Source organism: Lonchura striata, chromosome 2 (genome assembly GCF_050655825.1).
Source record: "Lonchura striata isolate lonStrDom1 chromosome 2, ASM5065582v1, whole genome shotgun sequence".
Classification (NCBI taxonomy): Eukaryota; Metazoa; Chordata; class Aves; order Passeriformes; family Estrildidae; genus Lonchura; species Lonchura striata.
This window is the reverse complement of record NC_140704.1, coordinates 123734249-123757067: the sequence shown is the minus strand read 5'-3', so window position 1 is coordinate 123757067 and position 22819 is coordinate 123734249. Positions and strand designations below refer to the sequence as shown.

At 37.5% G+C, this 22819-nt stretch overlaps 1 protein-coding gene across 19 annotated transcripts in view; it reads right to left on the bottom strand.

Moving 5' to 3' along the window:
* Window positions 1–143: 143 nt before the first annotated feature.
* Window positions 144–22819, bottom strand: part of SULF1 (sulfatase 1) — a 182014-nt gene continuing 159338 nt past the window's right edge. For 15 of the 19 annotated variants that reach the window (XM_085573861.1, XM_085573870.1, XM_085573858.1 and 12 more), the window contains 9 exons: window positions 15902–16118; window positions 12632–12878; window positions 11350–11446; window positions 11168–11262; window positions 10698–10763; window positions 10035–10207; window positions 8872–9014; window positions 8644–8767; window positions 144–2563 (listed from right to left, as the gene is read on the bottom strand). In XM_085573861.1, coding sequence (XP_085429987.1) covers window positions 1740–2563; window positions 8644–8767; window positions 8872–9014; window positions 10035–10207; window positions 10698–10763; window positions 11168–11262; window positions 11350–11446; window positions 12632–12878; window positions 15902–16118 — 1986 coding nt within the window. In that variant the 3' untranslated portion in view covers window positions 144–1739. Of the gene's footprint in view, window positions 2564–7713; window positions 7748–8643; window positions 8768–8871; window positions 9015–10034; window positions 10208–10697; window positions 10764–11167; window positions 11263–11349; window positions 11447–12631; window positions 12879–15901; window positions 16119–22819 lie in introns of all 19 variants that reach the window. The other 4 variants (XM_085573872.1, XM_085573873.1, XM_021555564.4 and 1 more) reach the window with 1 other exon arrangement.

Genomic DNA, 22819 nt, shown 5'->3' with positions numbered 1-22819 from the left:
GAATAATTTATACCTAAAAGAATGTTGTGTGTTATTTTGTTACTGTCGCTTTTAATGTAGATGGGTTCTTAAAACAACTGTTAACATATTTTTGAAATGAACCTTATTCAGGAGGAAAAGTGGATCATGTGGACTTCTCTGAAGCAGGTAAAGTAAAACACTTTTTATTTCAAGAAATATTGCTTCTAGACTTTCCCGAAGCCAGAATTGTACTATAAAAGTATCACAGAAATATTATACAAGATTTAAAAACACAGTTTGTATCCTAGTAACTTGAAACCTATGTACAAATAGCATCATTCATGACCATAAATATTTGTTTCTATCAATCAGCCCATGACACATACATCAGATAAAGAACTAGTAATTTTAACATATTTACAGAGTCCATCAAAAAGACTGCTTCTTAAAATTATTAAAATCCTACTAAAAGAATCTCCTTTTTAAAAAGTTTCAACTTAAAATACAATGTAATGAATGTAAGTTTAACCTGCAGTGCTTGCAATAGCAAAAAAATATTCACTACACTAAATAAAATGTAACAGGTAGGAAACACACCTGTGAGTTGGACATTATGGAATTACGTCTGTTTGAGGTAATTCTCTTTTGTTGCTGTTGTGATAATCTTTTCCCTTGCTTTTTTATAAATTTTAAATAATTAAGTTTTGACTAATTCAGATTTTTGAAGTAATTTTTGTATTATACTTCATATGATTTAATGTTTGGTAAAGTTCAAGAGAAAATTTAGAATACAACAACAAAAATGATTACTAAAGTACTATTTTTTACTCTCATGTGCTTTTTGTGTCTAAAATAATGGAAACCTAACATGATTTTATCATTCCCTTTAATGCCTTTTCAAAACAGAAAAGAAATTTAAGACTCAAAATTATAATAATGTTTTCAAGGTATTGCTCAGAATAATAAACATCAGGTGGGGCAACAAAAACATTTATGTACTGATGTAAACCTTTCTACCAGTATCAGAAAAAAAAAAAAGTCAGAAAAATTAATGGCATTTTAATACTGACAATATCAACATATAAGGAAACAATCCAATTTAAACAAATCCTTCTACAGTTAACAATTATTAGCCATACCTTTCTGAGATTAAATTTAATAAAGTAAAAAAATCATGCAATATTTGCTAAGATAACATTTGAAGAGTCTGCTTCCACAATCCATGGTGTTTACCTCTTTCATGTCAGTCTATTTATTGGTCTCATAATTCCACAAGACAATGAGCAAACTAAGAACCTGTAAGTTATTAGAAGCATAAATGGTATGGCATACAGATTTTAAAAGTGCATTTTACTTGAAAGCATGGCATTAATAATTGCAGTGGTTAAAATAATTGATGAAAAAGATATTATGCAGGTATACTGGGTGAACTGAAACACTCAGTCATGGCGGGACCATTTGGAAATAGAGAAAGTGACTTGAACATTCTTTTGGAAGGAATAATTTTTAACTTTAAGAGAATGTGCTACTGCATTTGAAAGTTAACACTGTTTCTTTTAATGAAAAAGAAAAACTGGAAATCTTTCTTCCCAGTGTGGAGAATTACAATGAAAGTATGTGCATGTGAATTAAAAAAAAAAAATGCACAAATGCTAAACTGGGCTCAATTTAGCTGCAAAATATATCTACAATAAACATGGAATGTCAGTTGTCTTGATTACCTTTATTAGTTTGCTAATAAGAAAAAGGAGAACTTATTTCATGGTTTACAACTTGATCTAATCCAAGGAGAGTGGAGCTGAGGCACTGCCTTCTGTATTTAGGATTTGTGAGCTTTCTCCTGCAAGACTCTGTTTGGCTTTTTTTAAGAAAGTTCCTTCTTCCTGGGTACTGACAGTTGAATCCCTAATGGATATGTTTATGGTCTGATGAACAAAGGGTTCATCAGACCTCATGGGAAGATACATTTGGTCTTCAAATATATCTTCCACAGTGTCACTATCCTGATGAGTGTCTTTTTGAGGAATGCTGATGGGCTGTAGCATGAAGCTATGCCGGGACTCCATCTCTATCAAACCGTTTCCACTGAAATCCATATCAAAACGGTCTGATTCTTTATCCTCCATCCATTTTTCAGCTGGATGACTATTTCTCCAGTGTGCATCATTCAAACTACTTTTCTCAGGAATATCATTGTTTAATTCAAGTTTCCTCTCCTGACTTAAATTCACCGTGCTCAAAGCAAGGGCTGCAAAGTCTGTTGGCACAATAAGCTGCAGCTCTTCTGCAATCAGGCCGCTGGACTCCTCAGCAGAAGTCATTTCCACCAAGGTGAATGGTGTGGATGATTCGTGCCCGTCCCCGTTGCTTTGACCAGTGTTATCCTTGTCTGGTTTATTTTGCTGGTAGTAACTGTTCAGCAGTGCAAACATTCTATCTACATCCTTCAAGTAATTAGTCCAGTCAGCCAGACTAAGTCTAAAGTTGTGTCTGTATTCATATACACTTTCATTCACACTGTACAAGTCTTCCAGTCCTTGCCAGTCAATGTCGCCAGTGAAAAAGGGCAGCTTAGCCTTCCCATCCATCCCATAAGTGTCCTCTGTTGAGAGAAAGAATAAAGCCTACTGGTGAACACTATTAAAGGTGCAAGCAAAGCTTCCATGTGTGTTTCTACTTCAATTGGCTTGAAAGCATCACTGTTCATAAAGCAGGCAGCTCAAAGTGTAAGACACTCCACCTCTTCTGTCATCAGATGAATGGTTCTGGCCTTGGGTATGCTCACAGCCCTGCTAAACACAGACCAAGAGCTCCCTGTCTCCTGCTACATCCCTGGGCTGAATAAAAAAAGAACAAAATCTGATCTAATGGGGCTTTGTGATGACATTCAGAGATAAGTCCTTCCTCTGATATTTCAAGGCAGGAAAAATGTTTCAATACACAAATAATCCATTTGCCTTTCTTGAGCACTCCAGCATAACATGCAATAATCAAACAATGGTTAAGTATAAAAGAGGGGACTAACTCTGAAACCATTGGTGACCTGAACTCCAATGCCCACATGAATTTTGTTTCTGGATAGCTTAAAAATATGGTCTACAAACTAACTAGACACATTTTGTTTAGTAAATGTTAGCCAAATCTATTTAGTAAATATTCATTTATTTTACATGGAGCAATTAGGGGAAATGAAAGCTGTAAAAAACTGGTGTGAATTAATTTATAGGACAGCACCACTGTGTAAAATAGTGTTAAAATATACACAGAGAATCTTCCTAAGGTTTTTTTAAAAAGCTTTCAAGGAAAACATATAGCAGCCTTCTCAAATAATAAGTCTGAATAAAGGGTATAGATATGGGTCTATAACAACAACAGAGCTGCATTTTTTAATTGATCACAGCCAGAAAATGAAAGACACAAAAGAAACCCATTTCCAAAATATTTTAAAATTTGCTACAGTAACTATAGTGACACAGATTATTCCTTGTGATGTGAAGCCTGTTTTGTACTGAAAAGTAACACTGTACAGCACCATTTTTCTTAATTCACTGGGCAGACAATTCACTGGAAAGATTTTATCAACAAGGTGGTCTACAAGGGAAGGCGAATCAAGCAATGCAAATGTTTGTCAGGGAAAGTGACAATTTTGCCCTTACAAATGATGTTGCAGCCAATCTTTAGTAATTAACTTACTGATTTATTCTCTTCATGAAAATTGTACAGGCAGGTAGGCTAGTAGCAATTACTTTAGAAGTTCAAGTGGCTACATTCCAATCATGTGAACTTAGCTCAAATCCTTATCTATATTGAGTCCTACATTCCCACAGATGGTTCTTGGTATCATCTCAATTAATTTGTTTGTATTTTAAGTTGCCCATTCTTTTTATTCAAATAGAACAGAAGATATCATAGATTACATTCTTTGCTTCTTACTAGCTTGGGATTTCACAGTAAAAGAATTTCTCCAACATCTAGTCCATCATATGGAAAGTCAGAAAAATGCCATTATGGTCAGAAAAAATCCTTGATATTTTCTTATAATGTGGGCCTTACTCTGCTCCACCAAAAGAGACCACTTTCCTTATATGAAAACACCTGAGCCTTTGCTCTTAATTGGAAATATTTTGCAACATAAATTTAAGTATTTTATTTTTTAAATATCAAATTCTAGAATTTTTTTTTTTTGGCAAACATTTAACAGTCTTCCTGATCCAGGAAGAAACAAAAGCTTTTTGGATTTGGTAGAACAGCGATGACAGAGCATCTTCTTTCTTTCCTGAAGCAGACAAGAGAAATGAAGTGATGGCATGGCCACATGAGAGCCATCTTTGTAAGTCACATTATGAATAATTTGTTTCCTGAAACAAAAGATAATTAAATACCACAGAGATTTCAAGAAAGAAGATTTACTCTTCTGGTGCCTAGAGGCATAAATGGCCCTAGAAAACATCATGGCAGGGGGCTACTTTTGCAAGGAATTTAGTCACTAAATCCTTGAAGATATTAACCACTTGCAGATGAAACAATATTTAATTTTGTCTATTATTATTTTTATTGGTAGAGTTTTAGTTTTATTTTTTCTTTGCCAAGTCAGAGCCTGTATAGGAAAACAAACTGTTGCAGGGACAGTCACGTGGGTTGTTATGTTATGGCAGGAACTGGAACAGGAGTGATGCTGTTTTGACTGGTAACAGGTTTAGGAACAGACCAGGGGACTGGGGGGCAAAGCAGAACCCATAAAGCTGCATTTGGGGCCAGGAGAGCCTCTACTGCCCATCCCCAGCAGGGGAACAGAGGCTTGAGCTGGGTGGCAGGTTGGGCAGTGGGGATGCCTGGGAACCAGTGAAGAAGAACAGGGTTTCTGAGGAAGCTCAGCAGTAGGGCAGGGGGGCTGTGCTGCACAGGAATAAGATCAGCAAGGAGTTTGCAGTGTTTCTACAAAATAGCTGAAAGTCTGAGTCAGGGCTACATTGTCCTTTACTCTGGATCTATTTTTTGCTCTCTAAATGTGGCACTGTTTCTGCAGTCTCAGAGAAGTTTCACAGCTAAGAAGGCACTGGGAATTGTTCCACAATCTTTGTGTCACACAGAGGAAAATAGCTTGTTTGAAGACAGAGATAGCTTATATTCATATATGTTAAACAAACAGGGAAGCAAAGTCTCAAGGTCCTAGAGCTATTTTGGTTGACTGAGCAAAATACTTCACAGTTTAATTCCACAACTTGCAGTAAGCATGAAAAGTCTCCCACTGAAATTAAAGCAAACAGAGAGAAGAGGAGAGGAAAGAAGAGGTTTTTCCCCTGTAAGAAATTTTGTTACAAGTAAGTATGAAATGGGAAAGTGCAAATGAGTTGCATTTGAGAAACAGCATGGCAGTACTTTCCTTGATCAACATTTTGGAATTTCTCAGCTATGACATAGATCCAAAAGAGAAAAAAATGTTGCTAGCTGTTCAAAGCAAAATTTACTCCTTTTTTGTTGTTTGTTCATTTGTAGATCAACCTTTAGTTGAGATTTACTCTCCATTTATCCTACCCTGGCATGCCATCTTTGCCTGGTTTATCTCAAACCTAATAAGAGATTTGAATATGTCTCCTTTGAGACTAAAGACAGGTGGTAAAATCATATCCTTGGTGGCTTTGAAAAACTTCAGACAAGTAGGAGAGGAGAGAGGAATGTGCAGTTCACACATCCTGTGATCAGCCTTATCTGCAGAGCCACACTCTGTGGGTCGCAGGATAGAAGTGGCACCAGATCTTCCCTGCTGAAGCTCTCTGTCCCTTTGTGCAAAGCAAACAGCATCATTCTGGCTATTCCCACATGGGCCTGTTGGCCCAGTGCTTTACTGCAGCACAGGCAGTGCTTCACTAACTTAGGGCATTTTCAACTGAAAACAAGTGAGTCGAGAATCAACATGATCTGAAGGAAGCCTAAGGAGCAGTTCAGATGACTTTCCATTGTTATTCTATTTGTTCTCTCCAGGCAGCAACAAAAGGATCCTCTACTAGACCATTGTAATGACTCCTGATAAATGGAATTTGTTAATTTTTGTTTTGTTTTGTTTAAGAAAAGAAAAACATCCTACCATGTTGGGGCTTGAACCAAAATGTTGAATGTATAAATTGAGAAACTGGGTGTCTGCAGTGTCATGACACAGAACAATATTGCTTATGTTATATTATACTGCTATTTATCACAGTAGCAAAATGTTTACGGTATGTTCTTTGTTATCAGAAGTTAAAATGTTTTTGTTGATAAACACTGTAGGAGGATATAATTTAAAGATTACTCCTGTGTGCTCTACTATTTCATGTAATCCTACAATTCAAAAATGTTATTTCTGTTAGATCTGGAGTTAAAATGAGGAATGCTTACTTACAAGGATTGCTTCTAATGAAAGACTTAAAAGCATAATTACAGGGATTGCTTTTTATCATTGTAGCAACCAGTTCTCACCAGTTTGCATTTGAGCAATGCAAACAGTGGGATATAAACCAAACAAAAGTTTATAATTTTCCTAGATCCCAAAATTACTCAGGTGTGAAAATACAAAACTGTCTGCAAAAGAAAATTTAGCTGTTTAAATTGCAGATCTATACATTGAAATACATTAGCTTAATTTTTCTCTGACTGCTAGAAAGTAATGAAAAGGTTCTTTCCAGAAGACTCTGTGAAAAAGGTTTTATGTAGACTTGTATACCATTTGGACTCCCTTGTTTACTTTTCAAGTAAGCAATGCCTATCAGCAGCTACTCCTCCAAAGTGTATAGAGGTGAAAATGTATAAAACTGATAAACTGTGAAAAGGAGTCCAGTCTAAATATGACACTCCACAGATGTTAATCTGTTTTGCACCCTGAGAACAAGTACTGCTCAATGAATAGCAAGGGCAGTACTGTTAAGATATGGAGTTTTTTCCTTCTCTTCAGGTTTTGCTTTATGTTTGTCTGGTTTCTCCACCAGGAGACACAGAGCTCTGAATGATAAACATGTAGGTACAGTAAGTATATTTTTAAACAGAAAAATATACTTTCAAAGAGATGTCTGTCATGTATGCCTCATGTTCAAGTGTTAGGTTTAAAAAAACCTCACCTGGTGCCTTTCCTCAGTTCAAATAATACAACCTTTTTAGCAAATTTTATTTTATGCTTGTCTGATCTGGTCCCAGCCCAAAGAAGCTTCATCTTTCTGCCATACTTGAATTGAACACTCTCCTGCTGGCTTCTGAGCACAGGCTGCTCTTATTAAGCACTGCTTTTGCTTAAAGTGGTATCTGCCAACATTTCTAAAAGCCAGTGAGAAGATTTTGCTTTGCTTCCATAGGTTTGACTAGGTTCTTTGTACTTCAGAAAGCCTTCTAAGTATACTTAGTTTACATTTAAAAAGCAGCTGTGAAGACCTATTAAATAAAACCAGAAAAACACCTCCAACCCATCCAAAATCAACATGATAACACAAGAGCAACCCAAAAGAGGTGATTCTTCCTGTAAAATTTTCCTTGGGCAAACATCTAAGGAGTACAGGCATGAAATATGAACTGTATGAAGTCTTGCTATGACAATTAGCTACGTTAAATGCAGAATGGTAGATCTAAAAAACAATGGCCAAGTTCAGTGTAGGGTAGTTAGAAAATGCATGCATCAAAAGCTACATTGTGTGCAACATGGCAGGATACAGACATTAGTTGAAATGGACTGGAGTCATGCAATTATTTGGAAAGAAGCTGCTGAGGAGAATAAAAAAGTGTGGATACCTGTGTGGATCATAGCTTCCTCCATCTTTATTTCCTGATATAGGAAAATACAAGAGTAACTTTTGTTAGTGTTTAGAACTTGTAAAACCATTCAAAATGTAGTTTTCCATGCACAGCATCTAACTCCTAAAAAGAAATGTACTGTGTTAAATAAAGACAGAGCTGCAGTCCAATAAAGATTTCCTGGAAGTTTTACATAAAAGAACTGAAAACCCACAGGTTTTAAAAAAATAATAAAACCCCAAAACAATTAGATATTGTAAAAAAGAGAAACATTTGTAGATGTAGAAAGAGATACAAAGAGGCAACATCACAAATTATGCAGAATGGAGCATTCCTGTGAAAAAATAATAAATCACAATGTTCAATCAACCAAAGTTAAGTGCAATTTCAGAGACTTGAAGTAAAAAATACCAGTTTTGTTTTAGTCAGAGACTCTTGTAAAGAGATGTTTCTTTCTTAAAAAATGAAGGTGACTACTTGTGATTAGAAGTTTGCAATGTTAAATCTTGTGGTAAGGAACCTGAAGTTGTTGACATAGGCAGACAGCATTTGAAATAAACACAGGATTTAATACCTCACCTGATACTGGGAGGCAAAAACTAATGAAATAAACCCTGCAAGAGAGAAAGAGTTATGGCTGTGAAGATCTGCATGCAGCTGTTATTGATTAGCTCCAATAATGATATCCCTTCTGCAGCATTTCTGTCAAGTGATGGGTTTTGCCCTCAATATCTGTCAAGAATAACCCGTGCAGACTTGCGAAGTATCCTCCTGGCCATGCAGATGTGCATGATTGGTGTATATGGATCATTCCAAATTGTTCAGAGCAATACTTAGGGGAGTGACACTTCATGGATAAAATTAGAGCTTAAGTAGGTGAAAACAATGTTAAAAAAATGGAAATAAACACTACTATTTATTTTGTACCTGTTTCAAGTCCCTTTGGCCTTGGATTGCACTGCTTGTAACCTTGACAACTTCTCAGTTCCATAAGCTGGATGTGTAATTGATTCAAAATTCCTCTTTCCACTGTGTGAACTGTATTGGTCAGCTGAGAAAGAGAGGAACCAAGGGAAATTGCGATTGTCAACAAAAATTAAGAAAACTCTGGAGGAGTTTGGTGAATGACATTTTGTAAAAGGGAAAGGTGTTTACCTGATAGGGATCAGTGTTCATATCAAAATATTCCAAGAAGCCAGTTGCAAACTCACAAAACAGAAAATTGTGGGTGTCATTAACTGTCCGCAAACACCAGTAAGTGTTGTTGTTGGAGCTTGTGCAAGCACAGAAAGAGCCCACTGTAATTAGAGAAACAAGGTATTAGTTTTCAGTCAAAAATAATATGCTTGTTTCTCCTACTAGTACCTCTAATCACAGTAATAAAATATTAGCATTGCCTTAGGTTTTTATTTGGATTTATTTAGATTATTTAGATTTGGGTATTGTGACTAGCTGTGAACAATGTCAATGTTTTGAACAGACTTAATAAAAATAGTAATAGTATTACAATACATTAATACATCTTCTTTAAATTGTGAACTGTGTCAAAAGGATATTTTTTTACCCCATGATTGTTGCTTGAGCATTGCCAGAATGCACAGCAATATGAGAACTCTTCTCATAACTTTTTGTTACTCCACAGTTAAAAAGAAATTAACTAATGTAAATGTTGTCTTTAAAACAAAAACCATACATATGACTACTTTAGGAACATTTTAAAATGTAAAGTACGTATTAGCAGAAGTCCTAGAAAATCAGAGCAGATTATTACTAGGAGACAATTTCTTTCTCCAAATACAAAGTTGTTCTTAGCAAATTTTTAGCTTAAAGTCAAATATGTTGTAACTTAATCACCGCCTGATCTTGAAATTTCTGAAAATAAAGTTTTCAGTCACTTTTCTTTCTCCATCATCACAGGTGAGAAAAATACCATTTTTTAATGCTGAATACAAAGAAAAGTTTAAGTATGTTTCAATGGGATAATAATCTATATACCCTGAAGTTTAAAGAGACTTAAAATATCCTTTACCTCTAATATTTTGTTCATATACACAAGTGCTACTGAGTAGTGATTTTGAAAATATTTTAGCATATATAAAGGGCAGAATTCATCAAGGATAGTATCTGCATTTTGTTCACAATACGTTGTTTATGATATACTTTGAAATGAAAATGTTAAAATGAAAGTAGACCTTTTATGTACTGAAGTTTTTGACAGCATTGAAGTTCAGAAAAATGCCCTGATTGCATGAAGTGGAAAGCCAGTAATACAGCAGAGAATAATGCAGATCACATCTGCATTTTGACACAAGACTCACAGTTCCAGAACGGTGCTGTTTGCCAGTGGTTATTGTCATGAGTAAAACATGTCAGCCCGGGAAGGCTACACTCATCTCCTTTCTTCTGGCGCCTTTTCCCCTTCCGCTCCTTCTTCCTTCTCCGGTTCTCTTTGAACAGCTGCAGTTTGCCATCCACCTCCTGTGCTGCTTCTCTGTTCAGAGAAGAAGTTGGGCATGGCTGACTAAGAACAGTCTCTGTTTGGTTAACAATAGCACTAGCAGTTTTTACATCTTTCTGGGTTTTATAAAGGTGAAAGGATGAGAACAGGACCTTCTAGCTCAGCTTCCCCAGCTGTTGAGATAAGGTGTTCCCTTCAGCAAGCATGAGAAAGGATGCACTGCTGCATTTAGGTTTTACTGGATCTCCTTAAAAAGATATTGATCAGTTTCTGACAATACTATTTTCATCCTTTTTATATCAATAGGTTGGAGAAATATTATCCATAAGCTTTCACAAGTTGGTCCAAAACTACTGAATGCTTCATGTGATAGCTTATTACATGTGACCTTTTCTTCCCCTTACCTCCCTCCACAAAAAACGCAACAAAAGCCAAATAAAAAAAAACTCCCCAAATGCCCAAAACTACATTTATCCAGTCACCAAAAAGTGAGCTGTGAGAGTGAGTGTTAATAACAGCTTACTTGAAGGGATGAAGATGGCTCTTGAGTTTGTCTTGGGCCTTTACTCCCTTCTCTTTGTTGTAATAGCTACAGGGAAAAAAATTAGGAATTATTAAGTCACAAAACTGTTTTCAACACAAAACCAAAACAGAAATATACTATTGTTGGAATTTTCTTAAGGAACTATACAGACTTAAATTTTCACTTAATTTAAGGAACTTATATCTGTGACCCTACAATTGGTTATAGCAGAACTACAGCTGGATTCAAACATGTTAGTAGAATACAAACATATGTAATCTTAAAATGTTAAAATTTATCTTCTTGTGGTTCACAGTAGCTTCTACTCATATCTAACTAAAATAGAGGCCTACTATGGTTATAAATATCAATAAAGCTTTGGGTTTTTATTTTCAGTCTCAAAATCCCTGGAAAATGTGTAAGTCTTAGAAATCAGAGTAGCATTCAGTATTTAGTGCCACCTCTCTTACCTCTGTTTACTACAATCACATTCATCTGGTTTTCTTCTTTTTAGGTGTCCTCTAACTTCCCTCAAATTCTTAATTTTGTCTTGGAGAGCTTCAATCTGCAAAGAGAATATTTCTGAGTCAGAATTATTCTTTGAAAAGTCATCAGTGTAAAGACTTCACTGAAATTTTAAAGTACCTCTTACCTCCTTATCAATGTAAGCCTTGTGATCCTTCCAGGCTCTGGCAGACTGGTACAGCTCCCTCTCACAGTGAATTGTGTCATTTGGAAGAATGAAACATCTGTAGATGTGAGTTTAAGAAATAGGAAAATGAAGGTCACTCGTTTCCCAGTTAACCGCACATTTTTTGTCTTTCTTCCAACATTCCTAATAAATTTTTTTTTACTATTCTGGCAATAAATAAATAAAAACTCTACAAGGTCTTCCTCTGTTGACTTAATAGTAACAATTGCTTTTATCTGTTTTCTCTGGAAAACTTGTCATCCATAACAGATGGTCTGTGCCTGCTAAGCAAAAAATGCAATACATTCTTATTCAATCAGAAATGAAATTGAAACTGAAGTAAAAATCTGCTCAGAATTTAAAGCCCCTTGTTAATCAAATGTGCCATTGTTTATTTAACCATCAGCTGCTGAGAAATATATTCTTCTTGCCACATGAATGTGGCTCATCTTCCCAGCATGCAAAACATTCAAGAAGAGAACATACAGTCAGAGGACTGAAGATCAATATAATCAGTAAAGACCAAGAAGAACCAAAGTTAGTGGAAAGAGTTCAAACGTCATTAAACAAAAAGTCTACACAGAACTTGAGTTAAAAACAGTGCAATGACAAAAATATTCGCAACTGTGTTTGGAAAAACATCCCTGCCAAGAGGAAAAAAAAAAGCACAAGAAAGACTGAGGCAGTGGACTGGGACAGAAAATCCAGCAGAGTGCAGACTGGGCTTTCAAAGTTGCCATGCTGACAAATAGAAAGTCCTTAATTAGAGAAATACAATTTTATAGACAGAACTTTTCTTGGGTTCTCCTTCATCAGAGCCTTTCTTTTAGTTTTTGAGAAGATTAACAGAAAAAAGATGTAGATGCTTATCTCTTCCAATGCTATCCTATTCTGTTTTTAGGCCTCTATGCTAAACTGATAGTCTAGACCTTATAATAAACATCATAAGCATAGCTTAACAGGGTGATTAATCCATCATAAGATGCATATTTTGATACCAAGGATGAATTTCCCTCTGGAGATGCCTACTCCTCCCTATCAACAGAACCTAGAGGCCTCCATTTAAAATACACATACTAAATATAAATTATTCCACTTCTAAAAAATACAACTCAGGTGTATCTAAAATCTATGATGTCAGTTTCAAGTCCCTAAATATTGTACAGAGGGAGAAAGAGTACAGTTAGAATATGAAGATTTGGTTTTAGGAAACAGAAATACCATATAGGGAAAGCAATCATACTTGTGTGTGACTCTGACAGAGCTGGGTTGACCGATAGCATCAGTGCCATCAGCGACCATTGTGTCCCGAGCAGCACGAGCAGTTTCCTCTCCTTCCCCCTCACTTCCAGCATTGTGACGCTTGGTGATACTTCTGGTCCTCAACACCTGCAGCTCTTCTTCTTCCAGATTTATGTCATATATCTCACCTTCAAATTCCACAGACAAGGACCGGGTTTGGCGAGTGTGAACAAATCGAGGTTTGTATTCTGAACCAGAAGAAACATTCACAGTCAAATATATATATATATATATATATATATATATATATATATATATATATATATATGTATGTATCTATATGTATATACATTGTCCATGCTATGAACACAAAACATATTCCAAAGAGAAGAACGCTGTTCAATAAAACCAGTTGATTTTTTCTGTGACTTTACAGAAACTTATTTAATGTTTTTTTGATACATTGTGCAGGCTGGGCTGCTCATTTCCATGAGTAACATGAAATTTTGGTTGCTTTGATGTTTTCATTTCATGTTAGTCTGACCTTATCTAGAAAGAGACACTAAAAAATATCAGAGAATACAGGATTAGAAACCACTTCAGAAAATGAAATCATTCAGTACTGTGAAACAAGGTCATCACCTGTAAATTGGCATGTGACATATTAAGGTATACTTTAGAGTAAAAAAGTAATTTTTAAAAGGTTAATAGCTTTTCCTTTTTAAAGGTAAGAATTTAGAGGGTAAGAATCCATCAGATATCAATATCTGTATGTATCTACATGTATATATGTACATACACTTTGACATATATTTCATCTGTATTTACATGTGCAAGTCATAAACCACCAAAGAGTTGCTGCATTGCAGAGCTACAGTGAGATTAATTGTGCCACTTTTACCTCTTGAAAGCTCTGAGCTTAGTAGGGTTACGCCTCTTTTAGTTACTGTGCATATAACTAAGACTAAGACAATTAACTCTTTTAAGGGGTCTTAAATTTAATGTACAAGAGAATCTCTGTTTGGTCTCAGTCTGAAAGACATTATTTACACTTTTTACTTCTTTTGCTAAATGCACTTAACCCAAACCAAGATGATAAAACTGACAGTCAATACCACACCAAAGCATACTCTGTCTACCATCGATGCCTTGCAAAGCCACACACAGAGAGCTCTAGACATACAAAATTAAGCTTGTAAAAAGTCAGTTATAGGGCATTTCCTTTGCACACCCATGTCATCTAACAATACTTTATCCAGTAGAAAACAGCAGCTGTAAGAAGTACTGCCTTTGGCAGGCAGCATAAGTTCTAGTGAAGTTTTTGTGTCTTTGAGAGACTCAGGCTGAATTTTTCCTGCCAAGAATCTTTTAAAGGAGAAGATAGTGAGCCTCACTGAACTTTTCATTCAAACCACCCCATCCTAAATGTTTTTAGTTTTAAAGTATCATTCTAGTCTGTAACCATATTACTCTTTAATAAAATTATATAGATTCATAGGGTAAGATGCATTTGACAGCCTCTGATGACATTGGAATATATAGGCATCTCATGTATGTGTCATCTGAAGACAAACCTGAATTAGTAATTCCCTTTAAAATATTTCATCATTATGAGTCTTTGCCTGCTCTACTCAGAGGAGTGTTAAGGCTGATTTGGAGGAGGCAGAGAAGGGAAGAGACATAAGAACGTTGTAAAGAGTTAAATCATAACAAAGCAACATTTTCCAATGCCTCCTTCAGATGTTTTCCATATTTTACTTTCCCCAAGTAACTTGCTCCAGTCACAAGCCCTTTCAGTCCTTGCTGGTGACTGACTTGACAGCACATATTTCCAAGGTACACAGAAGGTATCTTCCCACAAAAATATCACTTGAGGGAACATTCCCCAGTTTGAGAATCACCCTGGCAGTCTGTGGCATGTAGACTTTTTCAGCAGAGCTCTGTCTGTATGCACTATGAGGCTCCTTAGGTCACACTAAACAAATGGAAGAAATTAGATCAAGACAGTATTTAGGCCAAACAGTGAGAAAACTTAAGACAGACAATATTGTGGTTGAATGTATAAAGAATACCAGGAATTCTTGTTCACATCCCCAGTGTGGGGGGGCTTTGAATCAGGAAATATTTTGAATGATACTGACATTATTTTCATAGTTCATAGACATCTGTGCAGCACCTTCTAACCGTTGTGTTTCTCATGCAATTTCACTAACATCTTGCTTGAAGACCCATCTTTACTTAATTCCCCAGTTTTTTATTCTAGTTAGAGAGCAGGAGAACACAGCCTGCTCTTCACCAAATCCTAAAATCACTTGCATTGCTGGGCAGAACGAAGAAAAACCGTGCTCCATTTAAAAGAATAGCCTCTTGAAACAGGCTTCTTTTGTAGAAATCATTAGAAGAAAGGAAGTGCTACAGTCCTAAAACCTTCTTGTACAATCCTTCAGCCCACGCTCCACTAGAGGACACTGTGATCTCACTGTCCCTGCGGGGATCCCGCTACGGACGCGCGGCGCAGGGAGAAGGGAAGCGAGAGCTGAGCAGAGCTTCAGTCCGAGAGCAGCCCCGCAGCGCCCCGGGGAGCAGATGTGTGCGGGGCATCACCAGACAGCGAGTGAATTCAGCCTTAGACACGCAACAAAACGCTTGCCCCGGCCACCTTGGCAAGTAGCGGCCCCGAATCACCGCGGAGGCCGCCGGGCTGTCGTGTGTGAGCTGTGCGAGAGGCGGCACCAGAGCATCACCGCCGCGCCTGAAGCAGCCTAAAGCTGCTCCTCACCCCGATCCAAAGGATAAGTATCGTTGCTGCTGCTGTTAGAATCACAGAACGCTTTGCATTGGAAAGGACCTAAAAGAATACCCAGTTCCGGCACCCCTGCCATGGGAAGGAACAGTTGCCACTAGGACAGGTTGCTCAATGTTCCACCTAACCTGGCCTTGAACACATCCAGGGATGGGGCATCCGCAACTTCTCTGGACAACCCTTACAATACTGAATTTCTTCCAAATATTTAACCCAAACCTATTCTGTCCAAGTTTAAGGTGATTTCCCCTTGTCCTATCACCAAATGGCCTTGTAAAAAGTCCCTCTCCAGCTTTAGGCCGCTTTAGGTACTTATTACAGAGGCAATTATGCAGAATATGACTACCAATTCTGGACATCTTCATTAGACACGAAGGTGAAAGCAAGAACATACTGGTAGGAAAATGCTCTGCTAGCCATTTCCCCCTGCTCTCTGCCTCAGAGTCCAAGAGATCAAGTGACACCTACTTTGCACATTAGGGTTTCTCAGGAATTGTCTTTGATTTTTCCTTTGAGTCCTGCTGTTCCGGTAATCAGTGTCTCCACAGTTGCAGTCTTTGTCTTTGCCGCTGTAGCCCCGGGAGTGGAGGCTGCGCGTTCTCTTTCTGATGGCGAGGATGTCGCTCGACACCTTGCACTTGTGAATTCGAAGTTTGCCAGAAGCATCCTCTGTGCACTGCCACTTCTGTGAGAGAGAGACATGAAGATGATTTCCCAGCAGCCTTCCAAACCTCTGTTGCTTTCAGGTAGACAGTAAAAGGAGACAAGTAAATTTATTTTTAAATTTAAGCAGTCCCTTAAATAGCAAACTGGGAAGGGAAATACTTTAGGGCAAAAATGCAGTCACATTCTCCACAATGTCTTTCTCATGCTAGGAAAACATAAGTTAGAATGAAATCACCTCAAATCTGTATAAATGATACAATCCAAGCAAAAAAAAAAACCAAAAACAAAACCAAACAAAAATCAAACAAAAACAAACAAAAAATCAAACCAAACCAACAAAAACCAAACACATATACATAAATCAAGAGAATCTAGACTACACACATCCCTGAAAAGAGCAAGTAAAAAGTCCTAGTTTACTGAGTCAAGGAGTAGTGGCAAGGTAGTTTTCACCCACTCTTTGTCTTCTTTGAAAAAAGAATATATTCCGTTCTGTGGCTTAGATTTTCTAGCATGATTCAGGGAAAAAAAAAAATCCTCAATCAATGGATGAGGAAGAACTGGTTCAATTGTAGAGTGTTTTGAAATGAAAAGAACAAATTGTGGATGTAATCTATAGAAAAATACATAAACCATTCCCTTCAGCCAGCAGGTTCAAGCAAGGGGAAGAACCTTAGGGACAGTAAACAAGAAATTATCTTGGATAAACTCCTTTGGATTTAAAGTAATGAGATTTGTATGAGACTTGGGAGGAAAAGCTCTGGAAGGAGTACCTGTAAAAAGCATTGTATGTGTGCTGAATATCAGAGCAAGTGTGGGAGAATGAAAGGAAACAGATTTTTTTTTCCAGTTTGTCTGCACAATATCTGTCTGACTTAATTATCAACATCACTGGACCAGATGGAAGATTCCAGGTGGATTTTTCCAGTGGATCCCATCACCTTCACATTTCAAATTAAAAAGCAACTGGGACTTTAATTTCCTTTCCACATCAGTTTGTTTTAAAAAACCTAAATGTTATTTAAAAACAAAAAATGGATAGATGCCGAGAAATCAGAGCCCCTTTACGCACACCCAAAGCTTGCCATACATGGCACTCACAATACACTACACAAAATAAGAAGTCTGTGAAGATTTTAAGTCAGTGGTAGTCTGAATAACAATAGGTAGAACTAGAAATAGCTATGTTTATTTATAATTTTACTGCAACCATAAATTACTATTACTTAGTGAGTTTTGTTCACTTTTGCATCTTAAGCCACAATGACCAGAGTTTGTGTACAAAGCACTAAGCTTGGCTGGATATTGCAAAGAACAAAACTCAGTAATGCTACTGGTAACTGGAACGTTTTAGCTGCAGTTTCAGTAATGTTTCTCAGTACTGTGTCCTTTTTTTGGTTCCCATGACTGAATAGCATAAGTAGCTTTCTCTTGCCTCATTAGTAACAACAAGACAGATGGATGCTGGTCCTAATGGGGTTGCCAACTTAATTTTTGAAATGGACACTAATATTAGAACATGCACATTTCAGTAAGCTCCATTAACTAATGGCTGCTCTGGACTGTTTTGGGGATGCTGTCATGCTGACTGAAGAATGGAGAAAGAAAACTGAGCCTCAGGTAGATTTTCTGGCCTGATAAACTGAGGAATGAGCTGATGTGAGTCTGAACCACAGCACCATGAGTGCACTCTCTGGCCTAACATGTGGGCTGAATTAAAGATGGACTCCATGCTGAGATCCTCCTGTAGATTGGCATGACTGATCTCAGAACAGTAAGTCATGTGTGTAAAAGGACATTAATTTGAACAAGTCTAATAACTGGCAGAGAAATTACAATTGTACCCAGACTTTCAGTGTAAAGGTACATCTGTAAGTGACAATGTAACTTTCTACAAGAAAAGGTGTCCAAGAGCTGTTAAACTTTGCAGACTTTATTCTGCCATAGCATATGCTCTCTTCCTTCTGCAGTAAGAGATGGTTGTTATAGGATAAGAGCTGACTGCATCACTATATTTCCTGTCCTTATTGGGTACGTGTTACAGTTATAAACATATGGCACAAGCTTTTAAGGAGTCTCAAAAGCAGCATTTTAAAGTAGAATAAGTATTCTCTTTGTCTCTTTGCATTAATCATAGCAAGAAGTTGTAGGAGTGGCTTCAATAACCTTTTAGATCACTTTTAACAGTATTATGACTAACCCTGAAACAAGACACTCTCTGTCTAGTGCAAGTCAATAATAGTTCCCTATTTAAAACAGGGATTAAATGTGATTCATTTCCTCTTTTATTTTCCTTTTTAAAATTTTAGTTTAAAAAGTGTCATTATAAAGATGCTTTATAGTTCTAAGATGGAATTTTCAATCTAAATTTCCTGAAACTCTGCCCATGCCAGTGTAATCAGACACTGAGCATCCCTTATACAGTTAAGTCGTAACGGTCCTTCTGCTCATTTTTAGATCTATTAATGCACATAGAAGAAGATTCTGACTGAATGCCCGGCCCCTTTCCCTCTTTTCTACCTTCTTTCCCACTTTGAAAACCAAACTATTCTTTGAGGTTCAGGACTATAATTTTTGGTTTCTGGATTACCATTTCTCCATCAATTAAATAACCCCATTAGCATATACACAAGCTTCATCAAATTTTAATTTGTCCATGTTTTCTTATTTTTCCTAGGTTTATGTTCTTTCTTACAGTGATATTTCACAAGATACCTAAGACAATCTAACAATCCACTGTTGCCATAGGAATATAGGATAGTCCTTGCTTCTGGCTGCCTGCTGATTTAGGGACCCTGCACTGATTTATTCTCCCCTCGGTAGGAGAAAAGACAACTAACTCAGAATTAAAAACTCAAAACTAACAGTAGAAAAAAAAATAAGCCCCTGACATTTGGCTGTAACAAGCTGTTATATTGTTTCAGTCATGTTGTGAAACTTCATCTGTGTCAGCCTTTTTCCTTGTAATTGACTCATCTTTTCCTTCTTTCATCTCATTTCATCACCTACCCCCCAGCCACTATTTCCCTCTCACCTCAGCTCCCTGCCTTCAGTTCACATTCCTCCTCAATTTAGGTTCAGAGGGAAAACAAAGGTGAGAAAGGATCTTTAATGCTTCCACACCAGTGGAGGCCTGAAACCCCACACCTGAGAGCTGATGGAATTTAGCCCGCTGGGAGGAGCTTTGGTAGTTTACAGCCACCCTAAGCCAAGAAGGGTTTGTTCTGTATATGCACTTGGAGCCTTGGCTGAGTTTGTGTGTGCTGGCTGCCAGCTCTTCCCAGTGCCTTCCCTACCCCCATCAGCAAATTGCAAAGGAGCTTAGGAGAGATAAAAGTGTGAAAGGACTGAGCAACTAAGGACTTTGAGTTTGTTGTGTTTGAAAGAAACAGGCTGAGGGGCAATGCCATTGCTCTTCACAGCTCTCTGAGGAGGGAAAGCAGAGAGGGCAATGTGGATCCGGTGATAGGACATGTGGGAATGGTTCAAAGTTGTGCCAGGGGAGGTTCAGATTGGACATTAGGATGCATTTCTTTACTAAGAGAGTGGTCAAACACTGTACAGGCTTCCTGGAGATGGGGTTGTTGCCCCAAGCCTATCAATGTTCAAAAGGCATTTGGACAAGCCATGGAAGTGGTCAGGCAGTTGGACTCAATGATTGTTGTAGGTCCCTCCCAACAGAAATAGCTTGATCCCATCCTATTGTGCTGATTTAAGCTGAGGTAGAGTTAATTTTCTTCACAGTGGCTGGTATGGGGCTGTTTTGGATTTGTGCTGAACACAGGGTTGATAATATATAGATGTTTTTGTTATTACTGAGCAGGGCTTACACAGAGCCAAGGCCTTTCTGCTTTTTCTGCTGCCACACTGGTGAAGGAACTGGATGTGGCTGGGGGGCTGGGAGGAGACATATCTGGAAAAGTTGACTGACCAAAGGGATATTCCAGACCATATGACATCATACTCTGTACATAAAGTTAGGGAAGAAGAAGGAAGAAGGGAAGGTTTTCTTCCCAGATAATTTTTACATATGATGGAGCCTGTCCTGTCCTTGGGAAGGGTGAATTAATTCCCTCTTACTTTGCTTGTGTGCACTCCCTTTCCCTATCAAACTTTATCTCAACCCATGAGTTTTCTAGCTTTTACTCTTCTGATTGTCTCTTTGATCCCACTGGTGAGGGAGAGAGTGAGGCTGTGTGGGCTTAGTTGCTGGCTGGGGTTAAACCACTACACCTATCCTATCCTATCCTATCCTATCCTATCCTATCCTATCCTATCCTATCCTATCCTATCCTATCCTATCCTATCCTATCCTATCCTATCCTATCCTATCCTATCCTATCCTATCCTATCCTATCCTTCAGATGTCAAGCTGCTTTAATCTCTGCCAAACCTGAAGTTTAAAAATGTAAGTACCTGTGCCTGTTCCTCAGTGTTGAGGCAAGCAAGGCAACGCTACTGCAGCAGGAGCTTTTCCTTGGATAATGGCACTAGCATGATGCACTTTCTTCTGGGGATAGAGGTCTGTCCTCATAAAGATAGTTCAAAGACAAAGGGTAGAACATGGGCTGGTTAAAAGGGATGGTTTGTCCTTGGTGGCTTTGCTTTGCCTTGCTACCTGGCATAGCTCCAGTTGTGACTTGCAGCTACATAAGGAAGACAACACCAATTGACTTCATAACTACCTGGGATCTCAATTTCCTGGTATTAATCAGTTGTGCCACAGACTTAAAATTAAGTCTATTTCATTACTGATTATAATTAAGGCATAAAACTATACATTCAGAATGAATCATTATGATGTGCTCCACATTACAAAATAGCTGCTTAGGCAGGACTTCCAATCAGCTTTGTGCAGTTAATAGACTGTCACAGTTTTGAGACAGTTGCTGCTCCCTTATATAGAGGGGAAATGAATTAGACAAGTCATGAAATGTGTCCCAACAGTAGGCAAGCTAAAGGTTTCTATGAAATGTAAACACCTAGTATTTGCAGTAGACACGTCAGTGTTAAATACCTTGTCAGATTTTATCACAAAGTTACGAAACCCCAAACAACACGCAACCAGAAATATAACATAGCAGCAATATTTTTACAGGTGCTTTTTCATTTTTGTAATGTATGACTGACTTTGAGTATTATTGCTCAGCCTAGGGAATGTTAAGATAAGGCCTGAAAAATGAAGACTTCATGACTTTAAACATATCCTCAAGATCTCATTTCCCTTTTCTTCCTGTTTTGAAAGGTACTCTCTAAATTTGAAAACAGTATGGATGGAAATACCATTACAGGCTGAGTATGTGTGCACCATTTTCCTTCATTAGCAGTAACCAGATATGGGGGAGTGCAAGGGGACTTGATGTGATAATGCTGGAAAAGGAGTCTGGTTCAGGGCTGTGCTGCTGCAGTCAGAGCTGTCTTGCATTTGCTTTCTCTGGGCCATTAGAAGAGGCCATGTCACACAACATATTGAAAAGTGCCCTGCAATTAGTTGTCTATGGTAAACAGTACAGAGTTCATTTCTGCTGAACTGGACCTGAATACTGAGAAATGTTTGCTGGTTAAGGTCATGTCCTCTGCACATTCCCACAGAGCAGAACTGAACCCTGGTCATGACCAGGGCTCCTAAATGCCCCTGGAAATACTAATCTGGGTTGTTTCATCTCAGCAGTACTTCAACATTGCAGATAAGTGCAGCTGTTTAACAGGGATGGTTTGCCAGGTTCACTCAGGGAATTTGGAATTGCTGCATTTTTGTGGAAAAAAAAAATCTCATCCTCCATTTTAGAGCTGAGTAGATACTGCCTGTAATGGCAGATCCCAAGTTTTGCCCCACGCTCTTTTAAGTGAACCACTTTTTATTGGATCATGCTCCAGAGTCTGACAACATGAATATATTCAAAGTTATTTATATACGGCCTTAGCCCCTGAGAAGTGTTACTAAAAATGCAGTGGTCAGTGGTTCAACAGATAGGGAAGAAGTTTGTCCTACAAGAACTCATGGGCAGAAATGTATGACAGAATTTAGAAATACTTTCAGATAAATGCACAGGGACAGAACTGGAGGAAAAAAGGAATGAAGGTATTAATCACTAGATAACAGAAATAGCTATATAAAATTAGGAATTTTGAGCTACATCACAAGCTTATGAAAAGGAAGAAAAAGAAAATTGCCCAGGAATTTTACAGACTACAAAATTTTGCATTCTTGCTGTATAGACAAGATTGATTTTAAGTGTCACAGTTATAGCTGTTCTCTAGCAATAAAATATGCATGAACTGCATTGTCAGCTCCAGAAATGTACGCACCTAGGTCAAGACAGCAAATATTTTTCCTACATAGCATTTTCTACCAAATCTATTAACTTGCCTGCAGTTACAGCTCAACATGGAGAGACTTCTGTTGTTATCCAATAAACATCCACTATCAAGTGCAAACAAATAGGAGCTAATGAAAAGGATAAATTTAATCCTTTAGCTATAAATAGCAATAGCAATAATAATCTGTTACTATTGTGTCATATACATTTAACTTGCAGAGGACTTAGCTTATATTCTATTTCACTGGATACTTTAAAATGGAAACTCTGCAAAAAGAGAACCTCAAAGGAGTACTACAGAAAGTGTTAAAAATAATTATTGCATAAACTGTGTTTTCTGTCTAGACATTTTTGGTATATACAGTTACATTAATAAAGGTATAAAGATTTTGCTTTGTTA